The following is a 20,271-nucleotide window of genomic DNA, read 5'->3' as shown; positions in this document are numbered from 1 at the left end:
CTCGGGGGTCACCAGTACAACAGGTACTGCCCTCGCTGTCTGACAACGTGATCCCCTGGGGATCACAGAAATACCTGTTTGATAGCTGTGTAGCTAGCAGCAGGTGATCTAGGCTAGAGTAGCAGTGCTGTAGGAGGAGAGATCAGTATGTAGGATATACACAGCTTCATCAGCTATTCTTGACACACCGATGTGGTGAGATGTCCAATTTAATCTGAACATATCCTGTTCCAGGACCAACTTGCACAAAGCGATCTTAGCACTACGACTATCGTAGCCTATGTTAAAGTATGGAAGTTACCATCACCTTAGCGCTAAGATCGCTTTGTGCAAGTGGTCCCTGCTCATTGCTTCCTGCCCTGTGATTTAGTCTGATTCTAATTAAGAGTGGGCCATGATTTGGGTGAGTGAGTATGGTTTAAGCCGCTTTTAGGAATATTCCAGCAATGATCATGATGGGCGACACCAGAAATGTGCTTCCCATGTGGGGAATCAAACCCAGGTCTTCGGTGTGACTAGCAAATGCTTTAACCACTACCCCACCAGTTAATGGGTGGTTACAGCCGTGCCTGAGCTGAAAGATGGAGGAATTTTAATTCAGATGTATCTCTGATGGATTTACAAGGATTATCAGACATCTGAATACGGGCTTGTCTGCTCCATATTCAACCCTAATCATAAAGGCATGTTTTTTATTCTTCTAGTAACTAGGAAACATTTAGTTCCCTCCTCTTGCCGATGAACACTTCACCTCTAGTAAATGCTGGCAGACAATCTTGTCTTATGCCTGCTGGAACAAGAGTGGATGCGTTGTGACTGATGTATTGATGTATTGATTGACTGATGTATTGATGTATTGATTGACTGATGTATTGATTGACTGATGTATTGATGTATTGATGGAGTTTACCTCAGTTTGATCATGTCCTCCACCCCATCCTCCGCCTCGCTCACCCGCACCGCAAAGGACATCTTGGTCTGCTTTGCCTGGGCTCCCTCGTCACCTGAAATAAAGGTCAAAGGTCACTTAGTCTGAAGAAATTGATTCGGTGTACTGAACAATTTGATTTTCTAAAACACAACTTTGACTGGTCTTTTGGGGTCTCTACCGGTTTGCTTGGTTCAGACTTCACCCTCTCGGCAAATCCTGACTGTCCAACTTGTGTATCTAGGTCCTGCTGTGCTTCTACTAATATGGACCATGGCTGCAGTAGTGGGGATGTTCAAGGATTTTTCTAGATTTTCATCCCCAAGTCTGCAGCAAGTGTCAGTAAAAATTCCAAAATTGGAATTGAACATTCCCAATTCATGCTGTTCTAGATGTAACTAATGTTATGACGTTGTCATGGTGACTTCACTGATAACAGGACAAATAAAGTGGAAGAAGATTTATAGTTTAGGTTAACATTATTGCATTGACTGCAATGGAATACCTCTGAAATATAAATTATTTTAAAAATTCAAACTTTTAACCAAATATTGTTTTTCCAAATTTGCCTGCCAAGGGCACTTAGTATGGAAACCTGGATAAATCCTGATGTTTCTGAGGGAGTATAGTTGCTACGGCATCAGACTCTAAGAATGGCCTTCAAACATGTGCTGGGATAAACACTTAAATCTTGGATGTGACAAGCTAACACTTACACCATCTGGCTTCCTCAAGTTGCATTACATAGCCAATTAATTATACAAACCCTGAAGGATTTTTGGTTCCTGATTAATAATCCTGGTTAAAATACCCAACATTTAACACGTTTAGACAATGAAATCTTCATTAACTTCTTACATATTACTGAGTCAGCTACACAATGCGTCAACTCAGCGTATTGGGGATGCCAGTGGATATGACCCATATCCCATGGGAAGCACACATACATCATTAATCTATCCCAGTTTGATCCCTGATTATCACATTGTACATGAGATATCCTGGCTATGGCTTGTTGCACACATTAGTTGACTTGGGACCTGTCTCCATCTGTACTACAATCACATTATCCTCCATCACAGTACCCTTATACTGTACAGGAGACGAGGCATGGAGAATTGTGTTCTGCCTTCTACTTCTGTGTTACACAGCCATCATTACACTGGGCTCTGTTCCACAAAGTGATCGTAGTGCTAAGATGATCGTAACTCCAATTCCTTAACATAGGCTTAGGCCAGTCGTGGTTTTGCGATCACTTTGTGGAACGGGGCCCTGGTAGGTGGTGCCACCATGAGGAAGCTGTTGTGTGGGAGACGGTATATAGACTTCAGCCCAGATGGACTGGCTGCATCGGGGATGAACTACCACATTCACTTTCTGTGTCTAATTGATCGCAATTTTTCGTCCAACGCGGTCTTAGACTGACTGTGTGTGTTGTTTAGGGCCACAGCTATATGACTGAGGTCTGTAAAAATCGAGTCTGGACCAGACTATCCAGTGATTGACATCATGAGCATCAATCTACGCAACTGGGATACAGTGACAAGAATGAACCAAGTCAGCAAGCCTGATCACGTTAGTTGCCTCCCTCATGACAAGCATGGGTGCGAGACAAGCATGGGTTGTTTGGGAGGGATTCTAACCCAGATCTTCGTGGAGGGAGACAAGCATGGGTTGCTGGGGACTGATTCTAACCCGGATCTTCATGGAGGGAGACAAGCATGGGTTGCTGGGGACCGATTCTAACCTGGATCTTCATGGGGGAGGCTGCCTCTAGCATGGTGGTCTTCACACATTGTACCTATTTAGAGACTTTAGAGACCCATGTTAAGCCACTCATTTATCTGCCACAGATCTATAAAGATTATTAGCTGAGTGTGTTTCTGTACCGTAAATATCATATACTGAGAATACATTCACAATGGCCAGTGAATTCACTGATCAGAATAAACTGAAACGACGATAACACAACATCATCATAACTTTATATGGTGGAGTGAACCATCCCATTTCTGATATAGTGCAGAGGCAGTTCCAGGATTTTGAAAAAGGGTGTGTGCACATAATACCCAAGTCACAATATGACTGAGGGCGCAGTTCACATGAAGGGTGTTTGAAACAGAGGGGGATTGCACACCCCCTGCATCCCCCTCAGGATCAGTCAGTGTTGATTAACAGCCATGTTGCCTACACAATCACTGACACCTAAGTAGAAAACTACTTAACTTATCGCAAACGTTAGTCAATATTGTTTTTTGCAAGCCGTCATCGAGATTAAAAGTAGTTCCTGCTAAATGACTTCATGGCATATTTATCGGATCGTGATACCACGTTTATCGGAACTGTTTATCGGAACTGTTTATCAAATTGATAACATTGTCCATATGAACAAATTATTTACTGGCCCATAAGCTTTATCTAGACTTATAGTGACTGTGGTAGAAAACAACATTCATTCACCATTCCTTAACGAGAACAACTGACATAGAATGCCATAGAACCTCAAAAGAACACATTAACATGCATTAAGCACTAACTGACATCTAAATTCTGAAAGACAGAATGCTATTGAAAAGTCATTTTGCAACAGCACTTATCAACCCTGACTACTTACACATCTAAATATTTGTCTTCGCTTTCCTGGAATATACCTTGTTTTGTTATGACCCCGACCTACGTTACCTGCTATATACCTGGGTAACCATTTCACACTTTACAATCAATACAAAAAACAACCTGCCCATTAGAAGCATTGATCACTGATCTACGTCACTGAGGGCCCTGTAGGTATATTTTACCTACTTCACACCTAATATATATATCAATACTGTCATACTTCACACCTAGTAATCACAGCAATACTGTCGTACCTCACACCTAGTAATCACAGCAATACTGTCATACCTCACATCTGGTCTACACAGCAATACTGTCATACCTCACATCTGGTCTACACAGCAATACTGCCCTACCTCACACCTGGTCTACACAGCAATACTATTGTACCTCACACCTTGTAATCACAGCAATACTGTCGGACCTCACATCTGGTCTACACAGCAATACTGTCGTACCTCAAACCTAGTAATCACAGCAATACTGTCGTACCTCACACCTAGTAATTACAGCAATACTGCCCAAACTCATATCTGGTCTACAAAGCAATACTGTCGTACCTCACAACTAGTAATCACAGCAATACTGTCGTACCTCACACCTAGTAATCACAGCAATACTGCCCAAACTCATATGTGGTCTACAAAGCAATACTGTCGTACCTCACAACTAGTAATCACAGCAATACTGTCGTACTTCACACCTAGTAATCACAGCAATACTGCCCAAACTCATATCTGGTCTACAAAGCAATACTGTCGTACTTCACAACTAGTAATCACAGCAATACTGTCGTACCTCACATCTGGACTACACAGCAATACTGTCGTACCTCACATCTGGTCTACACAGCAATTACTGTCGGACCTCACATCTGGTCTACACAGCAATACATTACTCACACCTAGTAATCGCAGCAATACTGCCCTACCTCACACCTGGTCTACACAGCAATATTGTCCTAGTGTGTGTTATACACAGTTATACACAGCAATACTAACCCGTATAACGTGACAATACAATGTTAATGTACTTAAATGTAACTTTCACTAAAACTCTCCTACCAAGGGGGTACATATTGATTACCAGGAAAACGTTATAAATCTACCGGCAGCAACACTGTACCTACAGCAGGGTGAACTGTAACACTGCAAGCTGGAGTGTAGTCATGACTCATAAATACAAATCACTCAATTCAATGGCTGACAAGAATTTTTGAAGTATCAATTCAAGTGTTTTCTAAAACTGATCACAAAAACATGAAGTGATTCTATTTAAGTGTATGACAATTTGTACAAAAGTCAATAGTTATTTTGATAATTTAACTGTGTCCACAGTTCTTAACCACATTTTTACATATTACAGCTATGTTATGATTTTGTCACTATCCAAATGCTTTGTAAATATGAACATTAACACCAGAAAATCTTCATTGACTTTTCAAATTTACAAAAATGTTGAAGATGTTTATACGCCTGAGTGGATGTTGTGTGTGAGGCATATTCACTGGACAACAGGAACCAGAACATGTTGAACGTAAACGGCTGTTGGAGTTTTGCCAAGCAGGTTGTTTGAATGCACCTCTGTAACTCTACAATCTTGCAACCCTACAATTCCGAGGCACCATTGATCACACAGGTATCAACCACCACCCAGCAATACCAGAATCTGATTGGCTGTATAACAATCTGTACACTCAAGTCAAGATTACCTCACTGAGTCATCAAACATATAATGACGGTGACATGCTCTCTATTCCTTGCTGATTAAGGAAGTCCTTAGAACTAAGTTTATCAATAGCTACACCAGGAACAAGAACCTTCGCAATTCTCTTGAGTGCAATATTTGGGTATGGTTGAAACCCAGGGTACTACACAATCAGGGAACAGGTTGCTATAGCTACCCAACGACGCCAGACAGGGGACAATGGCGCTTGTCAATACTGAATGAGGTGCATGTGTAATATCCAGTGTATTCAATTAAAGGTACCAGCAATCACATATTACACATGTGAACCCGCAACATTCCTCATGGGAATCTGATGAATTCCAGAAGCAATGTTAGAACCTTCAAAATAAATATCATCCAAAATGAATTGTGTTCATTATTTTGTTAAAGGCACAATAAACCATCAATACAGACTCCTGTTGAATATGACAAGGTTAACTAACCTATGTACACTCCACAATGGACATAGTCGAGGTCTAAATCACAAGTATTTATCCCACTCAAACTGACACTACAGCTGGCTATTGTATATTAGTCCATATTCACTGAAAAGCCTACAGGCCATGAACAATGCAGGTCTACATACATAGTAGAACAATAAAAGGGTGTCATGTTTGCTACCTACCAGGGTGAGAGTCATAACATATTACCAAGCTACCATCTGGTAGGACCCGGCCACACAAACATAGACCTAACACATATACTGTAAGATCCATGGTGGAATAGGTCTTCAGCAATCCATGCGTGCTGTAAAAAGTGACTATGCTTGTCGTAAGAGGCGACTGACGGGATCTGGTGGTCAGGCTCGCTGACTTGGTTGATGCATGTTGTACCCCAATTGCATGGATCAGTGCTCATGTTATCAATCACTGGATTGTCTGGTCCAGACTCAGTTATTTACAGACCGCCATCACAAAGCTGGAATATTGTTGAGTGCAGCGTTAAACATCAAACAAACAAGCAAACAAACAGAATTACCACATGACATACACAGTCTATGAATTCCCTGATTGCATCTACTGTTGTTTCCACAATCAACTACAGACCAGTGTGACGTAAAAACAACATTCACTCGCTCCCTTCCTTTACAATGTTCATCCAACAAGGCATACAACAAGGCATCTTACAGAACTATATACAACACACCAAGATCACCTGTTCTACGATGTCGTGAAAATGATACATTGAACATTGAAACAGAAATGCTCATGATGCTTCAACATCATGCTAAAAATGTCATACTCTCAATACTCAGGGACAAGCAAAACAGTTTTCTGGCAATGGAGCTAAGAGTTTAACCTTATTTATCAATATAGAACCAGTGTTATATTTTATGTGTTGTAATCTCTTGTTAGTATCAGCCAGCATGTTATGAGGTTTTTACTTCAATCAGGCTAGATGAAGTATACAATGTACCACTGTGGACTGGCAGTCAGGTGAGTCCTATTGACAGGCAATCTGTCTCACAAACAGACTGCTGCACCAGCTGTGTTCAATAGTCCAGACCCACAGCATTTTCAATTACCATGAATATTTGTATAAAGCACTTGCTATATGGCCCTATCATAATGTTCAGTAAAGAAATAACTCCGTCACTGATATACTGAAGTCACATTGTAGGTCATTTGTAATTCACAACCCCTTGACTTTCTTATTTGGTCTAATGTGTAACTTACAACATCTATATAGTAAAAGGAATATCAAGATGATGTTTTGATTTCAGCGATATATCTTATTGAACTTGGACTTAAATATCTTGTTGATAAATATCGCAGGTTGGTTTTAGAAGCAAAACAGATGTCAATGTTATGAACAGGCAATTTTCTGGAAATTTATTGACCAATAACAAGTCCCTTCCTATCTGTCTGTTTGTTGTTTTAACATGTTTAACGCAGCACTCAGCAATATTCCAGCTATATGGCGGAGGTCTGTAAATAATCAGGTCTGTAAATAATCGAGTCTGGACCACACAATCCAGTGATTGACATCATGAACATCGATCCATGTTATTGGGATACGATGACATTCATAAACCCAGTCAGAGAGCCTGACCACCCGATCCCGTTAGTCGCCTCTGACGATAAGCACAGTCGCCTTTTACGGCAAGCATGGGTCACTGAAGACCTATTCTAACCCAGATCTTCACGGGTCATCCCTTACTATGCACAATATAATAAATAAATGCAACAAAAACATTTCCATAATCATAAGAAATCTGTGCTTAAAGCAGAATCCTTGGTACAATTCTGGCTATAAAAAGCATACCACACCCCAAGACATTGAACCAGTTCTTTTATCTTAAACATTTAAAGAAACCATGAATGTCAAACCAAAGTCAGATAAGAATTTCTATCTTCTATTTCACCTGCATGCATATAGACATATGTACAGTGACAACTTTCTGAAGTTAATCAAAACGATCTATCTGATTTCTAAGTTCTAATTGGCTAATCTGATTACAGGACCAAGCACAAACATGGCGTATTGACTGACAGTGAATCTCCATTACCCCAAGCTGGTGCTTTCACCAACATGTTAACCCAGAAGCCAGATTAAAATATCAATAAAAACTATAACTGTTTACACAACCTTTAGAACCTTTGTGACAAGAAGATGAAATAAAGAATGATATGTATCAACTAAAAGTATAAGCCAATAATGACCAAAACAACTCACATGGAAACAAGCGAGTGAGTGAGTGAGTGAGTGAGTGAGTGAGTGAGTGAGTGAGCGAGCGAGCAGAGCTGCTTTTAGTAATATTCCAGCCACATTGAGGCTGGAGACACCACAAATTGGCTTTACACATTGTAACCATGTTGGGAACCAACTCTGAAAAAGTACCTTCATTACCTGTTGGTTCTGCATGAGACGTTGGCGGTGTACAATCCGCTGATTTTCTGTCTACCAAAGAAATTTCCTTTGAATCTTCACACAATACATCTTCAGCAATACCACCCTCTGAAACACATGCTGCTGATTGGCTTGTTCTGAGAGATGATCTGTTTAGTTGTCTGTTATCTTCACTACTGTCCTCTTCTTGACTGCTCCCACCGGATGAGGATGGTCCTTCGTCCCTCATCGGGTCAGAAGAAGCCTCAGGTTCCTCAGCCTCCACAATGTCCTCCAAATGTTTCTGTTGTGAGTTCATCCTCCTTAGCAATTCTGTGGACTCACAATCGGCACCTGCGATGCTGTGCTGCTGTGTCACATCACTGTCTTCCCGACTAGAACAACCATGTGTCACATCACTGTCTTCAGAACAAGGACCAAGATGTTCCTCCTTTGAATCGTGGCCAACCATCTCTACATTGCCATGCCTGGTGTCTTCTAGTTCACATTCATCAGTATTACTCATTGGGCGAGGAGGTCCATCTGTTTCTACAGGAGTACTTTCCCTTCTAATTTCAGATGTTTGGGAAGGCTCAATTGTTTCTGGCTCCACAAGTGCCTTGTTTTCTTCATATGTACTTACATTTGCTGCCATTCTGGTGGGGTTGACACTTCCAGGTTGTTTGGGCTTATTTATCTCCTGCAGTTCTGCCTCCCTGGTTTTACTATCAATGGGGGCATGCTTGACTGTATTGAGTCTGACCATACCCTGCGGCTTAGTGTCTCTGGGTCCCTCTTCAATGAGGGTTGTCTTTTGTCTGAGAATACCTTCTGGTGCAGTCTCTCTTGCACCAGGTTTGGTACCTGCCTGGACAATACCCTGTGGTTTTGTGTCCTTGGTTTGTCCTTCCATGGAAGCATGTTTAGTACCTGCCTGGACAATACCCTGTGGTTTTGTGTCCGTGGCTTGTCCTTCCATGGATGCATGTTCAGTACCTGCCTGGACAATACCCGGTGATTTAATCTCCTTGGTTTGTCCTTCCATGGAAACATGTTCAGTACCTGCCTGGACAATACCCTGTGTTTTTGTCTCCTTGGCTTGTCCTTTCATTGGAGCATGTTCAGTACCTGCCTGGACAATACCCGGTGATTTAATCTCCTTGGCTTGTCCTTTAATTGAAGCATGTTCAGTACCTTCCTGGACAATTCCCTGTGCTTTAGTCTCCTTGGTTTGTCCTTCCATGGAAGAATGTCCAGTACCTGCCTTCAAGCTGACATGTTCCTCCAGCTGATCACATCTGATGTTATCTTCCTCCTGCTGTGTCTTGCGAGTGTGTTTCATGCTCTGGACAGAAATGACCTTGGACTTGTTCTCTTTCCCATCCCCCTTGTCCAGGTTGATGTCCTCCTCCTCCTTGTTCTCAGTTGGTTTCAGTCGTATCTGCTTCATGGTCCTCCCTAGGTCTAACCTGGCCACCATTGCTTTCTTCTCCTGCCCACTGAAATGTCTGGCACTGGCTTGATTCACCATATTATTCTGTTCCTCAGGAAGGAAACTGCCGGGAAACTGGCCTGCATTATCATGTTCTTTGAACCTAACTTTGTTCCCCTGCTCATGAGGAACTTTGGGTTTGGCTGGGATTACTGGTTTTGAAGTGTGTCTTTTTTTCACCCTTTTGCCATTGTTCTTTTTGTATTTCTTCATGATGACTTCATCACCTGACCAGTCCTGTTCCTGTGTGTCTTCTTCCTGTGAACCACTCATGTCACTGCCATCCTCCACAGAATAATAGGAATCTTCTGAATCTATCCTCACCAGGGGGATAACACCACACTGCTGCGACCGTCGCCCTGTTGACGTACTAGGCATAGGCTCCTCATCCTCAAACTTCACTTTCTGTTTGACTTTCCCAGGTGGTTTAACGAGGTCAGATTCATCCATATGACTGTAAGTTCCAGACATTTTACTCTTTTCAGAAACATGCTTCTTAGCTTTTTTCTTTTTAGACTTCTTGGTAGAACTTGCAGCTTGGTTGATATGGTCTTGGAGATTCAACATTGGAGGAACAAATTGCTCGCCGAGGCTGTTAATTGTATTCAGCCCGAACCCAAGGTCAGTCTGTGCGTGATACATGGGATGGCCACTCAGCAGGTGAGGGTTCGAACTCAACTGGACATCAGTTGGCATAAGTAAAGGAGGATTGAAAGGAAACTGCAAGCTTGGAGCAAATTGTTGGTTCATTGACACCAAGGATGATAAGTTTCCACTGAGAAGTTGAAAAGTAGTTCCTGGCTGTTCGGCCATCTCCAGGATTGGATCATGGAGTGGAGTCAGAAGACTATTGGTTCCTTGTCCAGGAAGTGTCATTATAGGAACATTATCGATGGCATACTGTGGCATACCTGACTGACCTAAAGCCAGGAAATGATCAATCTGATTTTGAACCCCCATATCCATAATGTGATCTTGTTGTCCATTCACCAGAATCATAGGATTCACTGACTGGGACAGGTTTGAAGACAGACTCACACTTTCAGTAGCATCACTATGTTGCGACATTACAACATGGTCTGTGTGAGTCTCTGACATTGCATAGCTATCCTCTGACTGGTCACTGAAATGACCTGACTCATTATCACTGAAAGATGATTCCGATTGGATGGATGTTTCCGACTCATCGTCAGCAGTAGCGGACGAAGACCACTCATAAGCTACAGGTGTATGGTGATCTGCAACAAGAGTTGTCTCCCCATCATATTCCACACTGCTCTCTGAGGTGAGGACTTTGCAGCAGGAAACCGTCACCACTTCAGACATTGTTGCAATAATGTACCAAGAACTGCTTAATATCACAATTATTCCATCAGCCGATGATCATTTCGAATCAGAAATTACAATAGTCAATAGAAAGGCAGTACCTACATGATTTATGATTGCAACACAATCACAATTGTCCTCTAATCTTGAATTCCTCAACGCTTACTCCATGAATTACTCTGATTCCTCTTCCCATTTTAACCTTTCATCCACCTTGATGCAAAGGTATTCAGTCAGTGCCAATTTCCTTGATGCAAAATGATTCATAGATTTACCAAGAAGCTTTTACAGTTTCTTGCTCCCAGCTACACTGATGTATCTCCATGCAACCCTTGCATTTGCTGCCATGACCTGATCTTATCTCAGCGAAAAATGCTGCTGTAACTGAGAGCATTTATAGACACTCCCGACCATATTTGGCTCCACCTGATTAAATGCATTGTATCACAACACCTAATCAAGAATCAATATCAAGATCAATAATAATATCAATAACACACTTCCTTCTAGGTAAAGCCGGGGTTTCACAGTGATTAAGTTTATTAACAACACTTTATGAAATGCGATAAACCACACATGTGTTTTGTCTGAATCCTGGTGCTTAAACAAAGTTTCAAATAACTGATGGTTCCCAATGAAGACCAAGAAAATCTTTATCAGGTGTAGAACTGGTTTGGCAACTTTGTGTAACATGGTTGACTGGGAGAGTCAAATTAGGCATGGGGAAATAACAGTTTTATAGCCTGGCATTTATCATGACCATTCAAACGTCAACATGAAAGGTTTGGGATTAGTGATAGTTTAACTTGAAACAACTAAAGTACTTGACATGGCCGATTGATCAGCTCTTGTACAGTGTGGCATTGTGCAGTCAAATTTCATTTGAAGCTTCTAAAAATAACACTGGTTATTTAGTGGTAATATATTTGAATGAGTGAGTGAGTATTGACGGACATCGTATTTCCATTACCCCAAACTGGTGTTGTTTACCCAGAAGCCAGATTAAAATATCAATGAAATATATAACTGTTTACACAACCTTTAGAACCTTTAAGACAAGAACACAAAATAAAAAATGTTATGTATCAACTAAAAGTATAAGCCAATAATGACTGAAACAACTCACATGGAAACAAGCCAGTGAGTGAGTGAGTGAGTGAGTGAGTGAGTGTTTCTAAACCCATGTAGTATCAAATCCATACAGGGTTGATAATCCTGAAACCCATCTTGTGAATGAAACACTGAGCAATATGTAGAAGAATATATGATGAATGACATACAAGTGGACATACTGTGAGGGGTTAAGAAAATACATTCATTATCTCATTCACTATGTGGAATCTTACAAAGCATGACTTGCCTCAAAGCTGTCTCAGGGCAAAGGAGTGCAGAACATCAGGAAATTGAGCTTGTGGTAGTTATACTTCCACTTAATCTTTATACACACCACAGTTTATTGATTTAGTTATAAAAAGTCAAAATAGAATTTTCATATATGATGTTGTGAAATATAATATTTATCAGAAAAAAAAAAAATTAATATTTCACTTGGTGTAATTTATTTTCAGTATGACTCAGTCACATTATGCTTTTTAGACTAATCTGTAAGAATTTTTTATTTGGCTTATCTTGTACCATAACCATGATAACATTTTTTATCTCATGCCTAGAACTGTTAAACTTCAGATTAACACCTGTAGCTGTGCCAATCACGATGAGATAAACACGTTATCTGACTAGATTAGACAAATGTATTTTTTAACCAAGAAACTATTTTGTAGCAGTCAGCTGTTACAGTGTCATGGCAATAATCGTAAATCAGTGAGGTGGTGTGGTGAAATGGGGTTTAACGTCGCGTCCAAGATTATTGCACTTATATAGCGACGTGCATGTACGTTTGTGTGTTTGTGTGGCTGCTTGTACTAGACCCGACTGATGCCGATTTATAGTGCTAGCCCACTGAGATACCATGCCGCAGTTTTAGCATGAATATTCCACTCAGACACAGTATACTGACTCCAAGCCGACCAGTCCTTGCTTTGACCCCTTAACGCCGAGCGCCAGACAGGGTAATAACAAGTACCATCTTTTAACGTCTTTTGGTATGGCGCGGCCGGGGATCAAACCCCGGACCTTCCACTCTCTGGGCGGACGCTCTACCACTAAACCACGGAGGCGGTCATAAATCAGTAGTCATGTAGCCTGTGATGACACATTGATGTTGAGGCTCATTTAGAAGCGAAGGATTAGCATCCCATGTATATTTGCTGTCACTGGTCCCTTTACCCGGAGCACTTGACTATTGAATGAGCTCCTCATGATCACCTCCACTCATTGCACGACCACACCAGGACTGTGGTTGTCTTTGGACAATGTTCATTGTAAGAACACAGGTAGAATGTAATCTCGCGCGAGCTGTTCAGCTCATTAAACAACCAGAGTAATCAACTACACTGGTAAAATGGTAATCTTAACTGCCATTGACTGTCCAAACCCAATCTTTCACGCATGCCTTGTGTTGACTGAATGGAGTTTGCTGACAATTCACTTGGCAGAGGAAGTTAGTATGGAATCAGTGTTAATGTAGCAGCCAGCAATATCCCAGCTGGAGTGAGTGAGTGAGTGAGTGGGGTTTACGTCGCTTTTAGCAATATTCCAGCAATATCACAGCAGGGGGACACAAGAAACGGGCTTCACACATTGTACTCTTGTCAGGAATGGAACCCGGGTCTTTGGAATGACAAGCGAATGTTTTAACCACTAGGCTACCGGACTGCCCCCAACCTGAGATGGAACATTTGCAAGTCTAGCAGGCTCACAGACTTTCTACATTGTTCCCTTTGGAGCATGACCAGACATCACACTGTATAGAAATGTGAGTGAGTGAGTGAGTGAGTGAGTGCAAGGTGCGTGCGTGTGTGCGAGCGAGCGAGTGAATGAACTATTAGCTGGTAATGATGTTGTGAGTATTAACAGAAAGGAAGGAAGCCCTTATGCTACATGACGTTTCCATTTGAGACAGTATGCCATACACAGAGTCAATTTCTGTTGATATCGCCGTTTGTTTCAATAACAGAATTTGATTGGATGGCTATATTTAGAGTCATGTCGATCGAACCAGACTCAAAAACGAAGCAATGGGTCCAGGGTATTTTGATAATTGAGAGAAAATATTCTGGAAAAGTGAGCATGCAGGAATCTTGTCTTTCACACAGACAATCTGGTATGAGATACAATTATAGACCAGTATGGTTAAACACTGCAGCCATGTGTTGCTTCAGAGATATGTGGAACTAATGTCTTCACTATTATTCCACACTCTATCTCCGACTTTCCAGGACTGAAACAGGCTAACAGTTAAATACAGCAGGAACTGGCTTCCGTTACTAATAACACATGTTCTTTCAACTGTACAACCCTACCTCTCTACACATCAATAACTGCATTCAATGGTGGTGTTTTCACCTGACACAGGTAAAGCAATCAACGCCATATAATCAATCCATTGTACATTACATGCAGGGATGTCATTGACATCCAGCGGAATTTGTTTGAATTGGTAATGTGTAAACATGAGATAAACTTAAGGAAAAAAGACTGCTGAATCCATAGATGGGAATTCTGAATAATGGCTGGTGATTAGGCAGGCTGTTGCGTGGGATTATCTGAATAGCTCATGGCTGGCCTTGGATAACGATGATGGGCGGAATTACTGGAACTGCCAATGATTAAACCCAACCTCCCCCCCAAAGATGAGGAATATGAACAGGAGACATGATCGTTCATGAGTGAGTGAGTGAGTGAGTGAGTGTTGGGTTTTACGCCGCTTTTAGCAATATTTCATGGTGGGGACAACAGAAATGGGCTTCTCACATTGTACCCATGTGGGAAATCGAACCCAGGTCTTCGGCGTGATGAGCGAATGTTTTAGCCTAGTTCAGTGGTGAGTGAGAGAGTGAGTGAGTGAGTGAGTGAGTGAGTGAGTGAGTGAGTGAGTGAGTGAGTGAGTGAGTGCAAAACGTTTTGTTATCAATATTTCAGCTGGAGTGAGTGAGTGAATAAGTAAGGACTGTACAGTGTTTCAGTTATCAAAGCATGCCACCTTAATGTTGGAGAAATGTGTATAGTGACGCGGATCACATAAGTTTACAACCTTGGTGAAACCGACAAACACAGATATGGTGCTGACAGACCAAGAATCAGAGCAAATCCGGGATTCAAACTTACAAAAAGCACATCCTGGCAAAGTTAAGGGATGCAACTCTGCATGACAAGTAGGACAATATGGATAACTGTGTTCCATGAGAGTCACACAGATTTGTTAGTTTGAAACATTGGGGATTCAAACTCCATTCAAAGGGTGAAGGCACTGACCACTAGCCTACATAAGGAAATACACTGCTGGTAGCATGGGCAGGAATATAGCATCCAGGATAGTCTTACAGACCCCGATACAAATATATATCAAATACAGCCCATGCAAGTCTATAATGTTTGGTAAGTCTAGATTACTGCAGTATCAGGAATGAAGAGTCTCTGGGCTCCCTTTCATCATATTTTTATTAAGATAATTGAACAACTGGGTTTTTTTCTGTACAATATGTTCATTTCAGAGACAAGATGTTAGTCTACATCAAGGATTACGTCTTACAAATCGGATAATGATGCAATACCAATTGATTTGAACAGCGCCTAACTTCAAACTTGAACAGCTGCTCAGCAGCGCTTGAAATATGATCATACAGCATAATATCTCTAGATTTCAAAACTAATTTAGCTTTTAAGAATGTGTTCAAATCCATATATTTTTCACTACCTTGTACAATCCATAGATCTGACAGACAAACATTTTTGGTGTGTTTATTGTTGTACGAAGCATTTGCAGAATGTATATTTTAAAGTGATGTTTCATATTAATCTTCAGATAATGTTTTCTGGCAACTGATCAGTACATTTTTCCTAATGTACACTTTTTCATAAATAAGCAATTTTTTTAACCATAAATATTTACAATGATTTTAGATTACTGACAAAGTCTCTGAATACAAATCAGATTCACCCATTTAAAAGTTTGTCTAAATTCTCAATAAAGTATTTTACCTTGACCATGTTGACTGTGGGGTTCCTACAGAAACGTTAAGCATATTTGCGTTCAACAAAACCTTACATGTAAGTATAGCATAGAAGATACGTTGGTGTCACGGACTTCTGCCTTTAAGGTATCAGCTGTCGTGGGCCAGTGTAATAAACACAACCAGTGATTTAAGACCAACACTATATGCAAATATGCAGGAATGTGACGTGAACAGAGTTGAATATCTAAGTCAACACACCATGCCTACCTTTGAACAATGGCATGAAACACTGACTGACTGAGACACTGATTTGTAACAGGAGCTGTCAACATTGTTTAAATGCACTGAACTCACATCACCAACTATCTTGGGACACTGTGGGGTTTGCTTGCACCTGTCGTACACTCATTTATCACCACAGAGTCCACTGTGGTGAGGTGAGGTTAAATGGGGTTTAACTTCATGTTCAAGATTAATGCACGTTCAGTAAACTACGTTTGTAACGAACACGCTTATAACGAACAGACAGATATTATGAACTCAATCTCATTAAAATCAGATCTTAGTTCTCGCTACCACTAAACAAAGATCTGAGGACATCCCATTACAGGTCACGTCAAATTGAACAAAAAAAAATTCTGGAATGGCTAATAGATGGTCTAGATTGAGAGGATTCAGTCGTTAAACCCGTAACTATCGTTCGTAATACCTCATGTTAAAGTTTTCGAGGTTGCATGATCTGAAATCACATTCCAACTGTCACTTTCATAATCTCGTAAGCAACGCTCTGATTGGTCGGATGAAAGGTCGTTCTGACGTGACCCCTAATGGGATGTCTTCAGATCTCTGTTTAGCGAGAACTAAGGTCTGATTTTAATGAGATTGATCATGAACTGTTCTTGATCCCGCCCATTTCCTGTATATATGCTGGATATATGCTTATAACGAACTAAATAAGTGGTCCCTTTGAGTTCAGTATAACCATAGTTTACTGTATATAGCAGTGTCCATGCAGGTGTGTGTTGCTGCTTGTACTAGTCTCAATTTTATATGCTAGCCCACTGAGTTTGACATGGATACCCCACTTAGACACAGTATACTGACTCAGAGCTGACCAGTACTTGCTTCATCCCCTTAATGCCGAGCGCCAGGCAAGGTAACAACAAGTACCATCTTTCCACTCTCTGGGCAGATGTTCCACTACAGCATGGAAGCAGTCAAGAGTCAGATACATCTTTTTCTAGTCTTACAAATATTCTCAGTCAAGGTGCCAAGGCGCCAAGGCACAGCAAACAAACATATGAACAACAAAATGTCCAAAAAGTCTAAAATAGAATCACAACAAAAATACAAACAAACAGAATTTCAAAATTAAGCCAATAACACATTTTAATTCATTTTGTTTATGTTTGCAATATACATGATATATAGGGCATGTTATCTGTAAAACCCAAACAAAGTTGTCTGGTATAACCTAAGGTCAACACAGAAAGGGTATCCCATCCACAATATTGTGAGCACCTGTTCCGGCACCCCTTGAGTACCTCCCCTTGCCCTGCAGACAGGCACAGCCATGGTGATGTAGATGAGAAGATGAGAGACCCTTCACCCCCTAGTGCCACTTTACACCTATGTGCTGGCTTACATACATTTACATACATGAGTAAATGTCCATATATTTACATACATAGGTATATTTGCTACAGGAGTAAACTTACATTTAGTCAGTGGGTTGTGAAAAGATAAATTTGCACCGAAAAAAACACTACTTGGAACAGCAAGGATGTGAGTGGAGCTTGGAAGATGGGGGGACGTCAGGTTGGGAGACATGGCAGACGTAAGGTTGGGAGATATGGCAGCCATAAGGTTGGGAGACATGGCAGACGTCAGGTTGGGAGACATGGCAGACGTCAGGTTGGGAGACATGGCAGACGTCAGGTTGGGAGACATGGCAGACGTAAGGTTGGGAGACATGGCAGACGTCAGGTTGGGAGACATGGCAGACATGAGGTTGGGAGACATGGCAGACGTCAGGTTGAGAGACATGGCAGACGTCAGGTTGGGAGACATGGCAGACGTCAGGTTGGGAGACATGGCAGACGTAAGGTTGGGAGACATGGCAGACGTCAGGTTGGGAGACATGGCAGACGTAAGGTTGGGAGACATGGCAGACGTGAGGTTGGGAGACATGGCAAACGTAAGGTTGGGAGACATGGCAGACGTAAGGTTGGGAGACATGGCAGATGTAAGGTTGGGAGACATGGCAGACGTAAGGTTGGGAGACATGGCAGATGTAAGGTTGGGAGACATGGCAGACGTCAGGTTGGGAGACATGGCAGACGTAAGGTTGGGAGACATGGCAGACGTCAGGTTGGGAGACATGGCAGACGTAAGGTTGGGAGACATGGCAGACGTCAGGTTGGGAGACATGGCAAACGTAAGGTTGGGAGACATGGCAGAGATGTAAGGTTGGGAGCAGATGTCAGGTTGGGAGACATGGCAGACATAAGGTTGGGAGACATGGCATGAAAAGGTTGGGAGACATTTTAGACGTAAGGTTGGGAGACATGGTAGACGTAAGGTTGGGAGACATGGCAGACGTAAGGTTGGGGGACATGGCAGTCACAACAAATCATTCATTTATGGCCAGAGTGGATTTTAATGATTACAGGTATCAATTTTCCACATATTTTTTGCCAACCATGATTAGGGAAGGTTTTTATTTCAGTGCCTGTGTATATCAACATCTTCCTGATAAAATGTTGCTTTTCCAACACATGTGTTTTTGAGATCTGTGTATGTGATGTTGGAGGTATAAAATCATGAAACAGTGATTTTCTTGTACTGTACTTTCAACCTCCACACAGGCCTGTGAAGATGCGGGTAGAGAATAGGTCTTCAGCAATCCATGCTTGTCCTAAGAGACGACTATGCTTGTAGTAAGGGGCCACTAACGGGGTCGGGTGGTCAGGCTTGCTGACTTGGTTGATGCAGATCATTATATCGATGGATCAATGATCATGATATCAATCACTGGATTGTCTGGTTCGGACTCGATTATTTACAGACCACTGTCATATAGCTGGAATATTGCTGAGTGGGGTGTTAAACAACAAACAAACAAATAAAACAAAACTCAACCTCCACACATGTATGCAATGCCTTTAGTCTCAATCAACTGTTGATTCCCATTGCCACTATGCTTAGACAGGGGCTACCAGGGAATGATGGCGGTCTGTAAATAATCGAGTCTGGACCAGACAATCCAGGGATTGACATCATGAGCATTGATCTATGCTAATTGGGATAAGATGACTGCATCAACCAAGTCAGCGACCCTGACCACCCGATCTCGTTAGTCGCCTCTTACAACAAGCATTATCGCCTTTTACGACAAGCATGGGTTGCTGAAGACCTATTCTACTTAATTCAGGGTGATAATCTCTTTTTTATCATATTTTGTCGTTCTGACAAAAATTGATTTACTAGATGTAACTTTACCCAATGAAGTTACATCTTAAAAAGTTTTTGTCAGTAAGACATAATATGATAAAATAGATAATCACCCTCGCGTGTTTCTGAATCGTAAATATCATACATTAGAAATATTATATATGTGTTATGCCTACCAATTCTATTCCTAATATATGATGTTTACGTTATGGAAAGACAATAATCTCTATGTAATAATCTCTCTGTACGGTCGGGGGTGGTTAAAGGCACAGTGATAACATTGTGTCTTGAAAGACAATAATCTCTATGTAATAATCTCTCTGTACGGCCGGGGGGTGGTTAAAGGCACAGTGATAACATTGTGTCTTGAAAGACAATAATCACTATGTAATAATCTCTCTGTATGGTCAGGGGTGGTAAAAGGCACAGTGACAACATTGTGTCTTGAGGAATGATAATGCAGATTATCTTGCTACTCTATGAATCATCACATCCCCTGCCTGCAGATAACACTATTGAACCTGTCAGAGTAGCCCCATCATTAAGTCCACCCGTACCAATAGCACAGATACAGGTGATGACGTGACAATTCCAACAATGTCATGTCAACTCTAAAAATAACACAACTGCCCAAAATAAAAAAACATTAAATGAAAAAAAAAGTAAGTTTGTTGTTTAAAGCTGCACTGAACATTATTCCAGCTATGACAATAACAAAAGCAAAAACGATTAATCAAAAATAATAAAAATTACAATGTCAATGTCCGAAATGTTTAAATATACAAATACATATTGAAAAGAACAATACACAAAGAGAATTTAAT

At 41.2% G+C, this 20,271-nt stretch overlaps 2 protein-coding genes across 9 annotated transcripts in view; both read right to left on the bottom strand.

The window, feature by feature from the left end:
• LOC139468327 (unconventional myosin-XV-like) overlaps positions 1 to 20,271 on the bottom strand; it is a 159,419-nt gene that overhangs the window by 109,600 nt on the left and 29,548 nt on the right. For all 8 annotated transcript variants that reach the window (XM_071250222.1, XM_071250219.1, XM_071250225.1 and 5 more), the window contains exon 3: positions 911 to 1,004. In XM_071250222.1, coding sequence (XP_071106323.1) covers positions 911 to 972 — 62 coding nt within the window. In that variant the 5' untranslated portion in view covers positions 973 to 1,004. The remainder of the gene's footprint in view (positions 1 to 910; positions 1,005 to 20,271) is intronic.
• On the bottom strand, positions 2,158 to 18,448 carry LOC139467718 (uro-adherence factor A-like). Its single transcript, XM_071249229.1, has 3 exons — positions 17,764 to 18,448; positions 8,123 to 10,831; positions 2,158 to 2,273 (listed from the first exon to the last, which is right to left on the bottom strand). Exons 1-3 carry the CDS (start codon positions 18,446 to 18,448, stop codon positions 2,158 to 2,160), a joined length of 3,510 nt encoding a protein of 1,169 aa, XP_071105330.1.

This window comes from Haliotis cracherodii, unplaced genomic scaffold, assembly GCF_022045235.1.
Source record: "Haliotis cracherodii isolate W230 unplaced genomic scaffold, xgHalCrac1.p SCAF_2, whole genome shotgun sequence".
Lineage (NCBI taxonomy): Eukaryota > Metazoa > Mollusca > Gastropoda > Lepetellida > Haliotidae > Haliotis > Haliotis cracherodii.
This window is presented reverse-complemented; position numbering and strand designations above follow the sequence as displayed.

Bases quoted from the DNA above. Each gene is read 5' to 3' on its own strand.
- LOC139467718 (XM_071249229.1), bottom strand. From the start codon at position 18,448: ATGTCTCCCAACCTTACGTTTGCCATGTCTCCCAACCTGACGTCTGCC. The intron at 10,832-17,763 runs GTAGTGTTTTTT...CTCTTGTTGCAG, and splicing joins TCACATCCTTGCTGTTCCAA to ATCACCATACACCTGTAGCT. The intron at 2,274-8,122 runs GTAATGAAGGTA...TCCCCGATGCAG, and splicing joins GTCTCATGCAGAACCAACAG to CCAGTCCATCTGGGCTGAAG.